Genomic DNA, 17,907 nt, shown 5'->3' on the forward strand with positions numbered 1-17,907 from the left:
TTCTTTCAGTCTATGGCTGTGTGCTGTACTCACACGTGCTAGATTTTTCCAGGCCTAAAGTATGCACAAGCATGACTTAAATCCACATCTGCATTTCCTTTCCGTTTCCCCTGGGTGTGTTTGCAATTTCTATCTATCTCCTGTTTTCAAGTGGGGTGAACTCTGATTTGTAAGGATTGCATAACTGATATAGAGTATCATCCTACTGACAGGATACACAATCTTTCAAAGGCTGCATTTGGTGACAGGAAGTACACATCCTTTCAATCGTTGTGTGAAAGGATGTGTAAGAAAGTCTGTCTAGCACAGACAACATTGGAGGATATTTGACCCACGAGACGTTTCTGCGTGATGTGGCTGATAACAACCCCAGTGTGCGTCCACGAGCAAAAAACTGAAGCTGAAGGCTGTTAATGCGCCACATAATACCACACTATAACACACTATGACTATCTACTGAAAAAGGTTTATGTCGCTTCATCTGTTTGCTGTTACCTGTAGTCTTACATTGGCCATGACTCGCAGAAAAGCAGACCTCCTATTTGGATTATGCCTACAGGATTATTTAATCCGTGACGCAGCACAATAACGAGGCAGTGCGCAATCTGCGTCGCTCGCCTCACAGTCTCACGAGGACAAACACCGGCGAGGTAAGACACCGCAAACTATGTGAGTTCGCCCAGCCTGCAACGCGTCCAACGTTAGACAATATTCATTCATTAAATGTATCCTATATTTTGTGGTTAAATTGTCTCTTTGACGGGTTGAGTTGGAGGTTTCTGGCGTTAGCGTGTCTCTAGTGAGCTGCGTTACTTTGCGTTGACTGATAACATGTTGAGATGGGATTAATTTAACGCTACAAAATACAGTTTCACGCGATAACAGATGTTTTTATTATTATTATTATCGCAGTGTAACGTTACGATATAACGACAGTGTCGCGTGCTACGTTCGTGAACACTAGCATTAACTTTGAATATTAGGTCAGTTACATTCAGTTTATGTTGTTCTGGGTTACAAAACACGAACTAGTTAATTATACGTGCCCTGTTAATGTTGGTATGTTTATTATTTTTATTATTATTGTATTCATGCCGCTGCCATAAGTAACGGCCGTGATGGAGCTAGCTGACTTGTGTTTTTGTTTTGGTCTCCGCATGGAGGCTAGTTTAGCTGACGTTTACAGGTCATACACTTGCTTTACTGAAGCCATGTCGACAAAGGAAATGTATCAGTTAGAATAGCTGACGGTAGACACTGATAATATCTTCTTGCCTCTCTCCCAGCATGTTGCGTTTGCCTTTTGGGAGCCGCAGTCTCTTTCCAGCAGCTATTATCAAAGGAGGCGCGGCTGCAACTCAAAATGGTAACAACATCATGAGGCAACTGATTCATTGAATGATTATGCATTTGTGACATAAAATATGTGTTTTGTATTTTTGTACAATGGGCATTTTGTTGCGTCCAAGGACTAAATATTCTTGTTACTTTGCCCCACTGGTGGATTATAGGCAGGATTAGGTTGTGTGCCAGGCTGTTGTTGGCTCAGTTTAACCAATGGCAGTGTGCGTAACTAATTTGTCATTGCTGTAGACTGCCATGAATTTATTGTCTTGTGTGACGATTTAAATGATAAACAGTGTAATCGGAAGCTTTGCATTCATTTATTTTCTGTCTGTGCCCTGAAGCACGCACTGCATCTACAGCAACAGCAGCCGCCAGTAACCTCCTGGAGGTGTTTGTGGATGGGAAGCCTATCACGGTAGAGCCAGGAACTACTGTGTTGCAGGTAAAATCTACACATCCCAGTAAGACTTGCACCTCTTCATACGTCCTCAGCCGTGGTATCCAATATAATACTGTGATTGTTTTCTGTCACAGGCATGTGAGATGGCAGGCATGCAGATTCCTCGCTTCTGCTACCACGAGCGCTTGTCAGTTGCTGGAAACTGTCGTATGTGTCTTGTGGAAATAGAGAAAGTTCCCAAGGTATTTTTAGGTGTTATTTCTTCTCTAGACAGCCTTGTGTGTCTGTTCGGCTTGTGTTTCTTTTGCTTAATCTTAACGGAGACTGTGCAATGGCTAAAAACAAGCAGTGATTACTTTTCATTTACCTTCTAGCCTGTGGCAGCTTGTGCGATGCCCGTCATGAAAGGCTGGAACATTTTAACCGATTCTGACAAAACCAGGAAGGCCAGGTAGGATCAACCTTACAAGTTAAAGTAAAAATATCAGTTACTATTCATTTGCAATTCTATATAATTGTCTTTCAGCACTTGTTAATTGAGTTAAAATAATATCTGATCACTTTTTAGTGGTGGTTTAGCTTTCTTTCAGTTGAGATCCAAGTAGTAACGATATTTTACTTATGTTTTTTTTTTTTTTTTTGATTTTACACAGAGAGGGTGTGATGGAGTTCCTACTGGCTAATCACCCATTAGATTGTCCAATTTGTGATCAAGGGGGTGAATGCGATCTACAGGTTAATCAGAGATAATATGGTCTTCACAGTCTTGTTTGAATTTTAAATGTTATAAAAGGGCTGACTAATAAGCTTGATTAAATTTGTGCACAAAGGACCAGTCTATGCAGTTTGGCAGCGATAGGAGCCGCTTCACAGAGGGCAAAAGAGCTGTGGAAGACAAGAATATCGGGCCCCTCATCAAAACCATCATGACTCGCTGCATCCAGTGCACTCGCTGTGTGCGGTGAGTCACATTCAAAGTAAATGGCGTTGCTGCATAAATTTGGGTTATCGATAAGTAAATGTTTTTGCTTCTATAGTTTTGCCAGTGAAATTGCGGGTGTGGAAGACCTGGGCACGACTGGCAGAGGCAACGACCTGCAGATCGGGACTTACGTGGAGAAGATGTTCATGTCAGAGTTATCTGGGAATGTCATTGATATATGCCCAGTGGGAGCCCTGACTTCCAAACCATATGCTTTCACTGCTCGTCCTTGGGAGACTAGGTTTTTTGATTACACAATACGTCTTTACTAAATTATCAGAGGGTCAAAATGTGCACATACACTCATTCTCTTCGGGTTTCTTCAGGAAGACTGAGTCCATTGATGTCTTGGATGCTGTGGGTAGCAACATTGTGGTGAGCACTCGCGGTGGTGAGGTGATGAGAATTCTGCCGCGTCTTAATGAAGAGATTAATGAGGAGTGGATATCAGACAAGACCAGGTTCATTTCTCATAACGCATTCCGGTTAACATCATGAACACAGATTTGTGTATGATCTTTGCCCCATTTCTGAAGTCTTTCTTGCTTCAATTCTGACAGGTTTGCTTATGATGGACTTAAGAGACAGAGGCTTACTCAGCCACTGGTGAAAAATGACTCTGGGCAGTTAGTTCCCACTTCCTGGGAAGACGTGCTGACTCGAGCTGCTGGAGCAGTAAGTGATAAAAAACATTGACTAGGCATCGGTTATAATTTGACATCAGTGCAGTGGATGATATTAATTTGGAACTAAATACCGTCTGTTTTATCTGACAGTTGCAGGGAGTCAAAGGCGATGAAGTTGCTGCCGTTGTTGGAGGTTTGGTGGATGCAGAGGCTCTGATCGCCTTGAAAGACCTGCTGAACCGTTTAAACAGTGACAACCTGTGCACTGAGGAAATGTTCCCCATGGCTGGAGCTGGGTAAGATCATTCAAAGACACAATCAAGGTGGTACGAATCTAGTTTGCGTAACACTTATGATTTTATTCCATATTTAACCTTTCCTTCTCTAGATCTGACCTGCGTTCAAACTATCTTCTTAACACTGGCATTGCTGGTATTGAAGAAGCTGACCTGCTGCTTCTGGTTGGCACTAACCCACGATATGAGGCTCCTCTGTTCAATGCACGGATCAGAAAAGGGTAAGTACGTTGCTCTAAATAGAGTATCTATACCTGTTTAGTGGGAGTGGCAAGTAAATCTGATGGATGGTGAACAACAAATGCCTGCATGCCAACATGCGTGTCTCTTCCTCAGCTGGCTCCACAATGAGTTGCATGTGGCCCTGGTGGGAAAGGAAATGGATTTAAGTTACACCTATGACCATCTTGGAGAGTCTGCCAACATCCTTCAAGAAATAGCTTCTGGAACCCATCCATTTTCCCAGGTGAAACTCTGGGTACACTCACATGTCAATTTTATCAGCCCACTGCGATGTTGCTTCCTAATTTCACGTATTACATCCCATCTTGCAGGTTTTGGCTAAAGCAAAGCATCCTGTTATTGTAGTTGGCAGCAGTTGCCTGCAGAGAGATGATGGAGCCGTGATAATGGCCACTTTGTCAACTATTGCTCACAACGCTCGTGTCAGCAGTGGAGTGCAGGATACGTGGAAGGTTCTCAATGTGCTACACAGGTGATAATTTGGAAGGACGTTTACAACACAATGTTCAGGAAAGACCATAACTATGAGTGATGGTTTCCTGTTTTGTTAGAGTTGCCAGTCAAGTGGCCGCACTTGATCTTGGATACAAGCCAGGAGTGGAGGCGATCAGGAAGAACCCACCCAAAGTTCTCCTCCTAGTGGGGGCTGATGCTGGCTGCATTACTCGCCAAGACCTCCTGAAGGACAGTCTGATCATTTATCAAGGTCAGCTTTGTTATTTGACCACAACAGAAGCTAATTTATAGCATTAATGAATTAATGGCATCTGAGAGATGCAGGATAATGCCAGACCAATGATCATATGAATGAAAAGAAAGTTTAGGACAGAGTAAAGAACTAATATGAATGCAGATGCTCCCACATAGTGCACAAGGGATCACTGAATGGCTTGATGAGTGCAGATAGGATGTGAGACATATAGGCTTCACAGTCATGAAGCTAAAGGCACTCTTGTCAGAGAGTGTCACCAGAATCAACATTTGAAATAATCAAATCTTCTGGGAATGGGGGGGTTACTCCTCCTGTGCATGATTATTGTTTAGTTTTGGTGCTCTGTTTTCTATCTTGATAGAAGACGGAATATTTAATCTGCTACTTTATTGTGTATTTAGTTATTTTCTCATTTACTGTTAATTATGTTTCTATATAATTATACTTCTACTATACTACTTATATTCTATACTAAACTAAAACTAAACTTCCCAGGTCATCATGGCGATGTGGGTGCACCAATGGCTGATATCATACTTCCTGGAGCTGCATACACTGAGAAATGTAGCACCTATGTGAACACTGAGGGCCGTGCCCAGCAGACCAAGGTGGCTGTGAATCCTCCAGGCATAGCCAGGGAGGACTGGAGGATCATCAGAGCCATTTCTGAGGTGATCCACAGCACTCGACAAACATAGATAGATAGTTAGACAGATGCTATTCTTAACATGAAAAGACTACATGAATTACATTTATCTTCCCATTCCTTTTTAAGCTTGCTGGAGTGACTCTGCCATACGACACTCTTGATGAAGTGCGTAATAGACTGGCAGAGGTTTCCCCAAATCTGGTGCGATATGATGACGTTGAGGACGCCAACTACTTTAAGCAGGCTAATGAACTCTCTAAGGTCACTAGTTATCGTCCTCCACCAAGAGTTTAGTCAGAGAAAAGCATGAATAAAGTTTCATTTAAATATTGGCTTGTGCTTATCTCTTTCAGGCAGTGAACCAGACTCTTCTAACTGAACCCTTAGTCCCGCCCCAGCTCACTGTGAGGGACTTTTATATGACAGGTGGGTCAGCAGTACTCAGAGTTTGCATGTTGACCCTGTGTCTGCGCGGATACTCTGGCTTCTTCCCACGGTCCAAAGACATGTTCGTTGGGTTAATTGGTGGTACTGGTTGTCTCTTTGTTTACAATGAAGGAATGAATTATATTTTTATTGAGGCTAATCTCCCAAATTATAGCAGACAGCCAAAACTAATTTCTAGTGCAATGACACTGAAATTCAAAGAGTATCCCCTACCAGAATGTTCTCTGTCTTTATCCTGTATAAGATAATTATCTTAGATGTGATCAAGAAGCTGAGCAAATCTTCAAGGCGTCGTGTTTATGCTATTGGAGCAAACTTTCTAATTATCTTGAAAACTACTGCTAAAAAGCATTTTCCATGGGTTTGGGGTTTTTTTATTGCAAAAAAATGGAACTTTGAAACTTTGAGTTATTGATTCTGATTGAGATGTTAATATAGGAATAAAATGTCTACTTTAAATACTGCATACGGTCTCATTTCAGAGTGACACATGTACTTGTACAGCTAATCATATACTTGGAAAGAACAGAAAATTACTTACCACTGACAACCTTGCTTTTTCCAGAGAACAGCAGCTATTGCCTTTAAAATGAAGAGTCTATCACAATCGGAACGTGGCATGTTCAATCTGAATGACACATATAAGACAATTATTGTCGCATACATAATGGACCAGAAAAAAAAAACAAAAGCTAAATAAAATTTTAATAAATATATTTACAGGAATTTGAGTTACATAAATAAAATAATCTTTAGTTTAAAGCTACGAATAATAATAACAAATATAATTGTAATATATGCAGTGGTTTGAGAAAATTTATGATAGAAGTTGTCACACACTTTTTGAAATTTATTACAACAGAAACAGACACTGGACTTTTCAAGTAAGACACAGTTGTTATGCTAGCTTGTTGTGTTTCAGAGTTGTTATACGTGTGCAAATTTTTAATCTGCTCTCAACTTTTACCCACAGATCCAATAAGCAGAGCTTCGCAGACCATGGCTAAATGTGTGAAAGCTGTCACTGAGGGAGCACAGGCTGTGGACGAGCCTGCCATATGCTAAAGCACAATGGATAGTCATCCAGTCCTATAAAAATGATACGCACAACTCCTATATTTGCACATTCCTAGAAACATGCTTATTTGCACTTGTGTTTTACCATAGTATATGTTTCACTATAGTAGAGCTCTCATCATCTATCCACATTATGGCACTAACATACTACCTGAAGAAACATGTGAAAGTACTACTTGAAGAGTGAAGATGTCGGCTTAGATTTGCCAAATCCCAAATTGATACTTGCTATTTTAGTTGCCGTGACCAAAGATTTAATATATTTATCCTCAGAATCTTGTCTTCCTTTAAAACGACAAGCTTTATAGTAATTAATAATATATTTTATTAAATGGAGTATGTAGTCTTGCAGCGATTTGTAAATGTGATATAAAGTAATAAACCAGATTTCTGCAGAAACCCCAATGTTTTTTTGCAAACACTGTTTAAATTTTTTCCTTAAAAAAAAAAAAAAAAAAAATGAGGGTGAAAAAAAAAAAAGTATCAAAATAATGTGCATGAATGACACTTAACTGTTTCAAATGACACTTAACTTTTCCTCTCCGGAGCTCCGTCTCTGACAGACACGTGGTCCATCATTAGTGAACAGCCGGCAACAGTGTGGCAGCAGGGCTGATAACTCATTCATATGGGGGATGATAGTCGTAGTCCAGGTGGATTTTACAGTGTAACACTTTGCAGGACCTCTCAGTGTCTTCGTTTTAATCCAGCTGCATTAAAGGTGGAACACGTAAACGGCACTGTCCTTCAAGCAAACTGCAATTTGTGTCAAAAAGACATTAACATGGTACTTCAACACTGTAGGGGCTTTTAACAAAGTTGAATTTCCAATATGGTAGGAGAGGTTGTTGTTGTTGAACGGATTGTTGTCATGTCCCCGCAGTGCCTGTAGTGGTGCTGTGAGGAGTCTGCTGTGGATCCAACTAAAATCCTCAGCAGCCTACCTACTGCTTGTAATTTGCTCTGGCTAGCCTTTATTTACATGCATCCTTATTTCAAGATATACCGAGCTCTATGAAGATCGCCGTTACCATCCTATCTCGAATATCGATGCACAAATAGCCTAGCTGATTCTAATAGACATTTCGGCCGCCTATCTGGAGCGAATACCTTACACAGCTCATACCAATTCAAGGTAAGCCAAATCGGATTCAGCCTCGACCTCGATTTCTAGGCGTACCGTTTTGCACTGACCTCAGTCGGACAGGCGCTCTACTAGATACCGGTGTCCTAGCGTAGCTAGGAGGCCTATTATATGAGACTAATTTATTTTACAGCTTCTGTTTCAACTAAATGTTTCAGCGTCTTACATGTGTGTAGAGAATAGTGCAATGATTACAGTTTTAAGCCGTGTAGCCTGCTAATGTCATATTATATAACGATGGCGGCTATAATTCATATCGATTATCACGGAGGCCTTGGGTAACAGGCCTTGAGCCTCGTATGGATACCCTTTGTTTGAAAGTATTTAACCATAAATACATCGTATTTCTTTCCAGCAAAATCTTACTAAAGTTTCGATCAATTATCATTGTTATTTTTTGATCATGCGTGCAAATTTCTAAATTAAAAATAAACTGGAAATAGACCTTTATAGTGTTGCCGTTTGCTGATGTTTCCGTTTCCTGGTTAGCTACCGCCTACTAATGTGTGTTTTTAGCTTTGTTAGCTAACTAGCAAATATGACTTTTTGTGCGTGGCCTGTGCTGACAATAATTATTTTTGACTGAGGAGGGATACTGCTCTATCTTTTGGCATAGGACATGGGTCGCTGATGCACTTAAACATGCTTATTTTGTTAAAATATTAAGTTTCACGGCAGTCTGTCGTATCCAAGCTAATGTGGCTGGCTAACATTAGTCACCGTGTGCTGCCTCACCAAAGGTGTTTACTCATACTCATATTAAAATCACTTATCCAAACTGGCATTGTTTAACCAGTGAGCACTTCTGCTGACAGAGCCATAACACCTCTAACACCAACTTGAAAACTCAAAGTTTAAGGTAGCATCTAAGCTACAGTTATCATTACAGTATGTCTTGGCATAGCTGTGGCTCGCAAATGGTATGCTTGTTATGAAGCTTTATCTCCACTCAGTACAAATAATTATTTATTACCTGTTGAAACGTGACTTTTTTCTTGAGTTGTCTTGTGTGATCTTACCCCTGTGTTTTCTAGATGTTAAGTTGGTCAGGCAGACTTCCGTCTGGCAGTACTTTGTGTTTTACCTACATCACATTATTATGTATCGGAAGGACTATTGAATGGACTGTGGAATAAAATCATATACAGTTTTCCACCTGTTTCACAGAAAAATAAAGGGCACGCAAAGAACCAATGCCCAAAGGCAAATAGTTTGTTGTCAAGTTTTTTTAATTAGTTAATTATTAACACATATCAACAACACACAATGCAATTTAACGAGCAATCAAGTTCAAGAAAGTTTTCTCAGTTATTCATGTGGCTCAAAACCCATTTACACGGCAAATAACATAGTCACATACCTTTTACTGTTGGGGAAGGATTGAGTTAATAATCACCTGCTACAGAAGCAGGGACTTTTGCCATGCCTCTTAGTGCTGCATGTGCATGCGTGGTTGCCTGTTCATTGAGAAGTGATGCCATTCTTGTTTTTCCCTGCCTTTATCCCATCAGCTGATGTTGTCAAGGACAAGAGTCACGTGATGTATGAAGGCAAACACATACACTTCTCAGAGGTGGACAATAAGCCGTTGTGCTCGTACAGCCCAAAGCTGTGCAAGCAGCGCAGACTAAATGGCTATGCGTTCTGTATCCGGCACGTTCTGGAGGATAAGACGGCCCCCTTCAAGCAGTGTGAGTATGTGGCCAAGTACAACAGCCAGCGATGTACCAACCCCATCCCCAAGTCTGAGGACCGCAGGTGTGTATGATTGACGAGGCTAATTCCACTTTGTTGTTTAGAATATATATATATATACCAGTCACAGATTTGCACTATATGCTGAGGATGTTCTTGTTTTTCAGATACTGTAACAGCCATCTGCAGGTTCTGGGATTTATCCCCAAGAAGGAACGGAAAAAGAAGCATGACGCTTTGGAGGAAATGCGCTCACGGGCTCACCTGGAGTCAGTGGCTCTCAATATAACTGTGCCCAGTCTAGCTCTGAAAGCTCCCAATGGTATAGACGAACTTCCACCATCTCCCCCATGTACACGCCTGTTACCCCTCCCCGACGGAGAACTCCTGGACCCTTTTGCCTTTTATGAGGATGACACCGATGGGGAGGAGGTGGGTACTCCTCGGAAGGGCAACGCCATCAAGAAAAAACTACAGAGTCGGCTGGTGCTCAACCAGAAACTCTGTCATGACACAGACCTCTTCCAGCCACCTCCTGAGCACTTTACTCCCTCACCTGTCTCGCGAGTCCACCCCTCTTCTCCGCTCAACACTCATCTACCGCGGCAGCATCCAGGTCTTCTCCAGCCCCCTCAACACTCCAGCACGACTTCCTTCATCTTCCCAGGACAGCAGCAGGGTTTATTATGCAATCCACCACCACCTCAGACGGTCAACTTTCTGCCTCCAGGGATGCCCGCTAACGCAGCACCCAGTCCAGTGCAACAGTCTGGGCCATCGCTCAGCAGGAAAATGCCTTTCACTGCTACTAACTTGCCGGTCAGTTGCAAGGACGGTGGCAGTAACAATCAACGGCATGTGGTTGTCATGCGCCCCACTGCCTTCTCACCTTCTGCCAGCTGCCTGGCCAGATTGCAACATCTGGTGCAGCTGTGTGCAAAGAGACAACGGGAGCATGGAGACCTCTTTCCTCATCTAGGTAACTGATTTTAATGTATTTAACACCAGTTTAAACTCATAAATTCACATGTATTGTTGGCTGCAAGGTGGTTTATAAGGTAAATATGAGCAACTGAGAACAATGAGCTGCTGTAACCGGCTATTTTCTAGGACTTGACTGGTCAGAGGACAGTGCTGATGATGACGATGATGAAGAAGAGGAGGAGGCAGAGAGATTGGCTCCTTTTCAGAGCTCTTGGCGGCCACAGAATGGGTTGGTATCCTAACATGTGAACCTACAGTGTAACATTTAACTCACTGACACGGCGACTATCTTGTGTTTCCAAACAGGTTGGAAGACGACAGCGGTTCCTCTCGGAGGACACGGCTGCTTAGGCTTTGTTCATACCTCCAGGAAAAATACAAGCACATGTGCAGGCAGGAGAGGGCGAGTATCCGCCAGAAGAGATACCGCTATGCCTTCCGCAAAGCCTTGCTGCACGCCGCCAGCAACAACCCCGACTGTGCGGGGCAGTTGATCCAGGAGTTGAGTGGTGCCTCTCACAGCTCCTCAGGGTATTCTCACAGCTATTATATCAGTCAGCTTTGTTTACCTGTCAAGACACACGTGAATACATTGTATACATTGTAATAAGTAGGTTATGTCAGTTACGAATCTTAAGTTAGAAAGTTAGCGTCCCATTTCTGTATAGGTTTTAATGGTTTTGTCGGGGTGAACAGAATTATGTTCCACTTCCATTCCAAATGAGCACATCATAATAAATGTTTAGTGCTTTTAATGTGGTCACCATTTGTTCAGTCCTGATTCTGTTTACCTCTGCAGTGTGGCTCCAGCAAGGCCGCAGAGCACAGATATGGGGACCTGCACTGGCAGCACAAAGGGTCAGGCCTGCAGCAACAGAGCTCTGCCCTTCACTCGACACTGCTTTCAGCGTATCCTTTGCACCAAAACCATGACTCTACTGTTGGTCACTGCAGATGCAGAACAAAAGCTGAGATCTAATTTAAAATGTAATGTTTTATTTTTATTTTCTTTTACTTTTTAAACTCCATACTATGATCATCATGCCTTTCGGTGCGGCACATTTCGGTTTTTCCTTCATTGTTCTCTACAGACATTCTGTTGAATCGTTCCCAGCAGCTCTTTGCTAGTTGCACGGCCAAATTTGCAGATGGTCAGCAGTGCTCCATCCCCGTGTTTGACATCACGCACCAGACACCACTCTGTGAAGAGCATGCCAAAAAGATGGTGAGTTCAGGGTTTAAAGGAAAACTTGATAAATCTTAGGATGTAATCTTATTTGTTGTCAGAGAGACGGATGAGGACATCGATAGCATGTTCGTGTCATTATGTTAGCTGCTGTTAGCTAAGCTTAGCATAAAGGCCGGACATTTGAGGGGAAAATCCGACATGTTTCTGTCCACAGCGAACAAAATCTGCCTTCCAGCGCTACCAGTGAAATTAACAAAAGGTGGATTGTGTTGTCTTTGAATGAGCCATGGCCAGCTGTTCCTTTTGTTTCCTGTTTTTGTGTAAAGCCAAGTTAGCCAGCTGTCATCCGTAGTGGTATCATTCTTTGCACATACTTCTCCTTTGTATCTGTGCAAAAAAAATAAAAAATAAAATGTTGCGTTGATTGTGAACCGTCTGTGTGACTCCAGGATAACTTCCTGCGTGGAGATGGAAACCGACGAGTGCAGCACCAGCAGCAGCAACAGCGAAAGCCACGAAAAAAGACCAAACCGCCGGCACTCACCAAAAAACACAAGAAGAAGAGGAGGAGAGGGCCACGGAGGCCTCAGAAACCAATTCCTCCAGCGTTGCCGCAGGGGAACCTGGGGATGCCTTCTACGAGCCTAGCGATGCCCTCGCCCAGCATCAGGTTTGTTACGCTTGTGTCCGCGAGTTAAAAATTTAGTGCGAGGCGGATCAAGTGTCAGGAGAACACTCGTTCTCAGGCTCTGATGTCACACATCTCAACAGTTCCTTCCCTGGTGTGTTTCTCCTCTAACCTTTTTCTTTATCTTATCTTTGCGGCAGGAGCCCTTCAACTCCAGACCTGAGTACAGACGAGCTTCCTGACGATATCACCAATGACATGGCAGACATTCCAAATGACCTTGAGCTAAACCAGGAGGATTTCTCCGACGTGCTACCCAGACTACCCGACGACCTGCAGGACTTTGACTTGTTTGAAGGTTGTCTTCCAGCTCATGCTTGTGAACCACTATGCCTCTATCCTCTGTCTGTGATTTTATAACGACAAGTGTGCTAAATGTTTTGTGCAGGCAAAAACGGGGATCTGCTGCCCACCACAGAGGAGGCTGAGGAGTTGGTCCGCGCACTGCAAGCTATGGGGTCTTACCCAGACTCTCTGGTGTGCCTGACCTCCATCGCGGACCTGGCCCCTAATGAAGGCGTGGACCACAGAGCCTTGACTGTGTTTCCCGGTCCCGTGCAGCCGGGAGGCATGGGAGACCTGCTCAACAGCCGCATCCCCACGGAGAACTTCACCAGCCTCGAGCTGGAGGACAACCTACTGCAGTCCACCGGGGATCACTTCCCTCCCTCGCCGCCCTCTCAACCCGCTAACCAGCCCCCACCGCCCAACCTGACCCCGTCCTCTTCTGCAGTAGCCCCCGCCACCACCTCCCTGCTCACTCAAACCTCCATAGCGGATAGAACGTTTTCTCGGACACACCCGTCCCACGTCCTGGCCAAGTCCGACGCTCCCACGTCGTCTCCCCAAGGCAGCCACTACAGCAGTGAGCACGTGCCATCCCCGTACAGCGACCACATATCTTCTCCCCACGCCAGCTCCTTCCAGACGGACACCCCTATGCTGCTGGAAGTCCCTCTCAGCGGGGTACCAGGAACCCCGCGCACCACGTGGAACAACCTCCCCCTGCCCCTCACCGACCCCACGCAGTTCGGCAATCTCATAGGATCAGAAAGTCATCTCATATCCACGTCCCTGTCCACCCCTCCCGCCACCACCCACTCTGTGACGCTGCAGCCTATGGCTGCTCTCTCAGCAATGCCTCAGAGCGGCCTGACCGGTTTAACGACTCCTCCTGCGCCTTCGTCCTCCCTGCCATCTTCCTCCCGCGATCTGTTGACCTCCGCACAGCCCAAGCAACAGCTCCCTCAGTTCAGCGCGGCCTTCGGCCATCAATTGGCCTCCCACAGTGGCATCCCGAAAGACGTGCAGCCCAGCCACAGCTCCACAGCGCCCCCTGCTGGCTTCTCTATAGTTAGTGCCACCGCAGCAAGTGCCAACAGCGCCACACCACCTTTCACGCAAAGCAAATGAGAGCATGCAGCGGCTGCATGATGGTCGGTGGACTCACAGTCACTTTAAAACCCAGCCGACTGGCTTCCGATTAACCACACCTGTTCATCTGCTACATGTGTGCAATGTGGTAATAGTGCACTATTTGATAATGAATTTGCACAACCTCAGATTTTCCTCAATATTTTCTAGTTTCCTTTTTACCTTCTGTAGCCAGACGCCGTCTGAGATTTGAAGTCAGTGTGAGTCCACCAGTTTGATGCCTTGTGGTTTTGACAGCAGGGAGTTGCGGGTGAAAACTGGCGGAAGGACCTCAGCAGAGATTATCTGTGTCACCGTGCTCGGAATCCATTGAAGCCTCAATAAGTGGTCAGTTTCGTTTTGCTTTGCCAGTTTTAGTCCTGTCTTAAAATGATCAACTGTACCCCGCCTTGCTCAGATGGCCATCGCATTTTTTTTTTTTTTTTTAAATTTTATGTCCCCACCTGTTTCATACACTGCTTCTGTCACCCTCTGAAAGACGAGAGTAAGAGATCGTGACATTTATGTGATCCATTATGTTTCAAGCTATTTAACTGTTATCATGATATAGAATCTTACTGAGTCAGATTTCACAGTCATATAAATTTACCAAAATACTTTTAAACAGCTGTTTTTATAGTGTGTATATTGTATATGTGCTCATTTATCGGTTTGCTCAGACGTCAAAATCTCTGACCTCGCCATTGGTTGTGGGACTCTGAGCGGCCTAGTAGACACTTGAAGGTAAATCTAGTTTCTTAAAGCAATAAACACATTAACACATTGACTCTTAGCATTGTAAGGTCTTTTATTGGTCTCGTTACATGTAGCTTCACCTGCTGAATCCAGGCTGGATGGATAGATTTTGGCCTCTATGACTTTTTGTATAACGTTTGGTTATACAACAGTTTCGCTCACTGATCAGGTCAGCGTCTTCTCTCTCGAGTGGATCATTAAGGCTAATAAACTAGCTTCAGTGTTATGACGACGATGATGATAATGATGATGATGATGGCATAATCCAGGGACTTTTAAGTGTCTACTCTCAAAGGTGCTCTCTGGTCCACATATACAATGGTCTTTGGTGGCTTGCATGTCTCACGAAAACAAAGTTCCATTTCAGGACTACCCAGAGAAGGCTGTGGAGCTAATTTGGTTTTGGAGATTTTACACAATGTTATGAACTGGTGTATTTTTGCACGTCTGAAGTAAAGCACTGTCAGTTATTAAAGTGATTTTAAGCTAAACGATGCAAACCTGGGGTCTGGTTATAGTTTTTAGAAAACGAGGACTCGTCCACCCTGTCTGTCAAACGTCTCACACAGCAGTACAACCATGGCTTTTGATAGATCATATATTAGACATTTGACAGCTTGTCAGACATTGTTGAGTATTAGGTATTTAGAATATCAGTCTCTATCTTGGTTGGTGAATTATTGAGTAGCAATGGACTGAAATTGTTATTTGCGATGTGTTCAGTGGAACCCGTGTCTTGTAGAGTTTTTTTTTTAATGGCTATCAAAATGGGTGGGAGTTCTCTTTGTTGGAGGGATCAATGTTCGTTTGTATGCTTGTCTTTTTTGTCTTCGATGATGTCCCGATGGAAAGGTGTTGTGTTCTTTTTGATAGCTATTAAACTCCAGGGGGAAGTCTTGAGATTGCGTGGGGCGGCGCCTGTTTGCGTTAAAAATGCATTGTAATGATAGATGATGGCTCGATTCTCGGATTATATGCATTGTTTCGTGGAGAAAGTACAGATTCAGTTCCGACATCGATTTGCACAGGAGTGAATGAGGTGTTTCACGTGTTCCTCGTTATGTCTTGCCTTTTTTTTTTTTCCTCTCTCTTTTTTTTTTTCTTTGGCTTGAATGCTCATTACTCAAACAGCTGCCATCACTACCAGCTTTGAGCCTGCACCAGACCCACCCTCCTCCTCCTCCTCCTCCTCCTCCTCCTCTCCCCATTTCCAGCTGTGAAAAGGCCCAGTTCTGTCTCTCCCTTCCAAAGAGAAAACACAGTCTGAAGTGTAAAAATCTGTAGCTACACCAGAGATGACTGGGCCGTCACAGTGACCCCTAGAAAAAAACGAGAAGAAGGAAAAAGGAAAAAAAAAACTTTTAAAAAATGGGTGAAAATGTCAGTTTGGAATAAGCAAGGCAATACTGCTGTATCCACATAGCATGAGATTAGTCGCTGCACCAGTTTACTCTCCCGACAACCACGTAGAACAAAATTTTACAGGGCTCGTAGGCACATGTAACTGCTTGAATTCAGAGATGGCTGACAAATTCCTATACTCATTGAATGTACTGTATTACTGTTTTTAAAGATAGGATGAGCTAATCTAGTCACCTTTTGTTATCGGTCCTTGTTTAATTTGTCTAAGGTATTTTTTGTATACAAAAGTTTACATTTTTATGTATATTTTTCTTGTGTACAAATTATGTAATATGTGTACAAACACTGTATGTAATATCTGTATATAGTGTGAGAAATTTGATCTTTTGTTTTTGGATGTATAAATAAAAACTTGCTGTGAGGTATTTGCTGACAGAGTTTTGTGGCTTTTTTTTTTTTTTTTTTAAACCAGGTCAACCCATTTTACTAAAAGCCTTTAACTTTTCAAGTACGAGGAACTGAAAAATGTTTCAGGTGTCAGCTGCAAAATTAGGTTTGTATCATGCTATATTGTTAAATTAAAGGACTGAGTATGTTGTGTTTATGGCTGGGTAGTTTTCTGGTTGAAAGCGGTCTGAGCCCTGCACTTTAAAATGTTCGTTAAGGTAAGTTGTGAGATTTTAAATTCGCAATAGTATTTCCCTATAAAGTTAAAGAGCCTTTTATCATTAGACTAAACACTAACCGTCACATTAAAACTTTTAAAAGATTAAAAGTTCCAACTTCAACGTGTGGATGGAGACCCCAAGCCACTGAAAATTCAGTGTACATGTCATTAACCTATAACCTGCTAAAAAAAAAAAAAAACTACCATGTCACTTATATACCACACTATTTATGCTACATACACTTACTACTCATTGCACTAGATGCTAACCTACATTCTGTTCCTCTGTACCTATATATATGTAATGGCAATAAAGTTGAATCTAATCTAAATGGAAATGACATCATTGTAGATTTTAACCTAAACTATGTCGTATTGTAAAATCCAGTGTTTGATGTTTAAATCTAAATAGTTAAAAGATTCTGTCCGCCATGAATGAAAGTGGCTCAAGTTTCCTGTTTTGAAATCTGGTAAATTGTGCAATGATTTGAAATGAGCAAAACTATCTCGTCACTTTCAGGGGGTATAATCAGAATCTGCTAAAATTGTGAATTAAAAATAAATAAATAACTAAACTGACTTGAGCATTTTCGAATTGATCAGACATCCGTCCTTACCTTCTGGCAAGTCATGTGATCCAAGTCCTGTAAACAAAAACACCACCCCTTTATCTAAATGTGCACAGCAAAATCAGCAGTCAAATCAACACCATCAGAGTTAATCTCAATACTTTTAAAGCGTCTGCATGGGTCCAGCCAAAAGGTGTTAATGAGTCTTTTTGAAGTGTTGGTATGTCAACACTCCCAACGTATTTATTGACTTTTCTATAGTTAAAAATTAACATTTCTCAATACTAACCAGTGTTAGCTCCTCTCAACACTAGTGCAAGTTGTTAGATATCAACTTCCTCATACTGTCAATTGTTAACTACTACACGTGTTCTCTCCATATTTACACAGTATGGTGTAAATGTTTTTTTTTTTCTTTTCTTTTCGGTTACATATTACATGTAAAGTAAATGATGATGAGTCTGTTGAACCATGAGGTGTTAAAAACCACTCGGGAGGCCGGGGTTCGAATCCCACTGTGTCCAGGCCAGATAACATTGGCTGGTTTCAAATGTTCTGTTTTATGTGTGCGCGTAATGACTTGGCACACACGCACAACCTATTATTTATTGGTCTCCACCCTGACGTTAGTGAATGAATGAGGCAAAACGCTGCTTACGTA

General features: G+C 42.7%; 3 protein-coding genes across 9 annotated transcripts in view; 2 read left to right on the forward strand and 1 right to left on the reverse strand.

Moving 5' to 3' along the window:
- LOC125017775 (disintegrin and metalloproteinase domain-containing protein 23) overlaps positions 1–7,457 on the reverse strand; it is a 37,195-nt gene extending 29,738 nt beyond the window's left edge. For 4 of the 6 annotated variants that reach the window (XM_047601253.1, XM_047601256.1, XM_047601250.1 and 1 more), the window contains exons 1-3: positions 7,313–7,457; positions 6,244–6,330; positions 3,906–4,015 (exon numbers count right to left, since the gene is read on the reverse strand). The gene's annotated coding sequence lies outside the window, so the exon portion shown is untranslated. Of the gene's footprint in view, positions 1–2,114; positions 2,210–3,030; positions 3,084–3,905; positions 4,016–6,243; positions 6,331–7,292 lie in introns of those variants that run through there. The other 2 variants (XM_047601252.1, XM_047601255.1) reach the window with 2 other exon arrangements.
- LOC125017776 (NADH-ubiquinone oxidoreductase 75 kDa subunit, mitochondrial-like) lies at positions 263–7,184 on the forward strand. Of its 2 annotated transcripts, none has more exons than XM_047601258.1 (19): positions 263–669; positions 1,287–1,366; positions 1,689–1,789; positions 1,882–1,989; positions 2,122–2,198; positions 2,401–2,482; positions 2,578–2,708; positions 2,785–2,970; positions 3,056–3,190; positions 3,290–3,404; positions 3,506–3,651; positions 3,744–3,872; positions 3,988–4,117; positions 4,206–4,366; positions 4,446–4,600; positions 5,102–5,277; positions 5,382–5,516; positions 5,609–5,681; positions 6,676–7,184. In XM_047601258.1, the coding sequence occupies exons 2-19, from the start codon at positions 1,288–1,290 to the stop codon at positions 6,765–6,767; spliced, it is 2,211 nt and encodes a 736-aa protein (XP_047457214.1). In that variant the 5' UTR covers positions 263–669; position 1,287; the 3' UTR covers positions 6,768–7,184. The 2 variants fall into 2 exon arrangements, with proteins under 2 accessions (XP_047457214.1, XP_047457213.1); XM_047601257.1 differs by having other exon boundaries at positions 263–650.
- Positions 7,458–7,483: 26 nt separating the features above from the next.
- On the forward strand, positions 7,484–16,435 carry LOC125017773 (INO80 complex subunit D). Its single transcript, XM_047601249.1, has 10 exons — positions 7,484–7,914; positions 9,435–9,681; positions 9,786–10,597; positions 10,729–10,831; positions 10,909–11,133; positions 11,402–11,511; positions 11,694–11,827; positions 12,241–12,461; positions 12,620–12,777; positions 12,868–16,435. The coding sequence occupies exons 2-10, from the start codon at positions 9,464–9,466 to the stop codon at positions 13,890–13,892; spliced, it is 3,006 nt and encodes a 1,001-aa protein (XP_047457205.1). The 5' UTR covers positions 7,484–7,914; positions 9,435–9,463; the 3' UTR covers positions 13,893–16,435.
- The last annotated feature ends 1,472 nt before the right edge of the window (positions 16,436–17,907 follow it).

The sequence above is a fragment of the Mugil cephalus genome, chromosome 12, assembly GCF_022458985.1.
Source record: "Mugil cephalus isolate CIBA_MC_2020 chromosome 12, CIBA_Mcephalus_1.1, whole genome shotgun sequence".
Taxonomy (NCBI): Eukaryota; Metazoa; Chordata; class Actinopteri; order Mugiliformes; family Mugilidae; genus Mugil; species Mugil cephalus.

Bases quoted from the DNA above. Each gene is read 5' to 3' on its own strand.
- LOC125017776 (XM_047601258.1), top strand. From the start codon at position 1,288: ATGTTGCGTTTGCCTTTTGGGAGCCGCAGTCTCTTTCCAGCAGCTATT. The intron at 3,405-3,505 runs GTAAGTGATAAA...TTTATCTGACAG, and splicing joins TGACTCGAGCTGCTGGAGCA to TTGCAGGGAGTCAAAGGCGA. The intron at 4,118-4,205 runs GTGAAACTCTGG...CCCATCTTGCAG, and splicing joins GAACCCATCCATTTTCCCAG to GTTTTGGCTAAAGCAAAGCA.
- LOC125017773 (XM_047601249.1), top strand. From the start codon at position 9,464: ATGTATGAAGGCAAACACATACACTTCTCAGAGGTGGACAATAAGCCG. The intron at 11,828-12,240 runs GTGAGTTCAGGG...GTGTGACTCCAG, and splicing joins AAGAGCATGCCAAAAAGATG to GATAACTTCCTGCGTGGAGA. The intron at 12,778-12,867 runs GTTGTCTTCCAG...TGTTTTGTGCAG, and splicing joins GGACTTTGACTTGTTTGAAG to GCAAAAACGGGGATCTGCTG.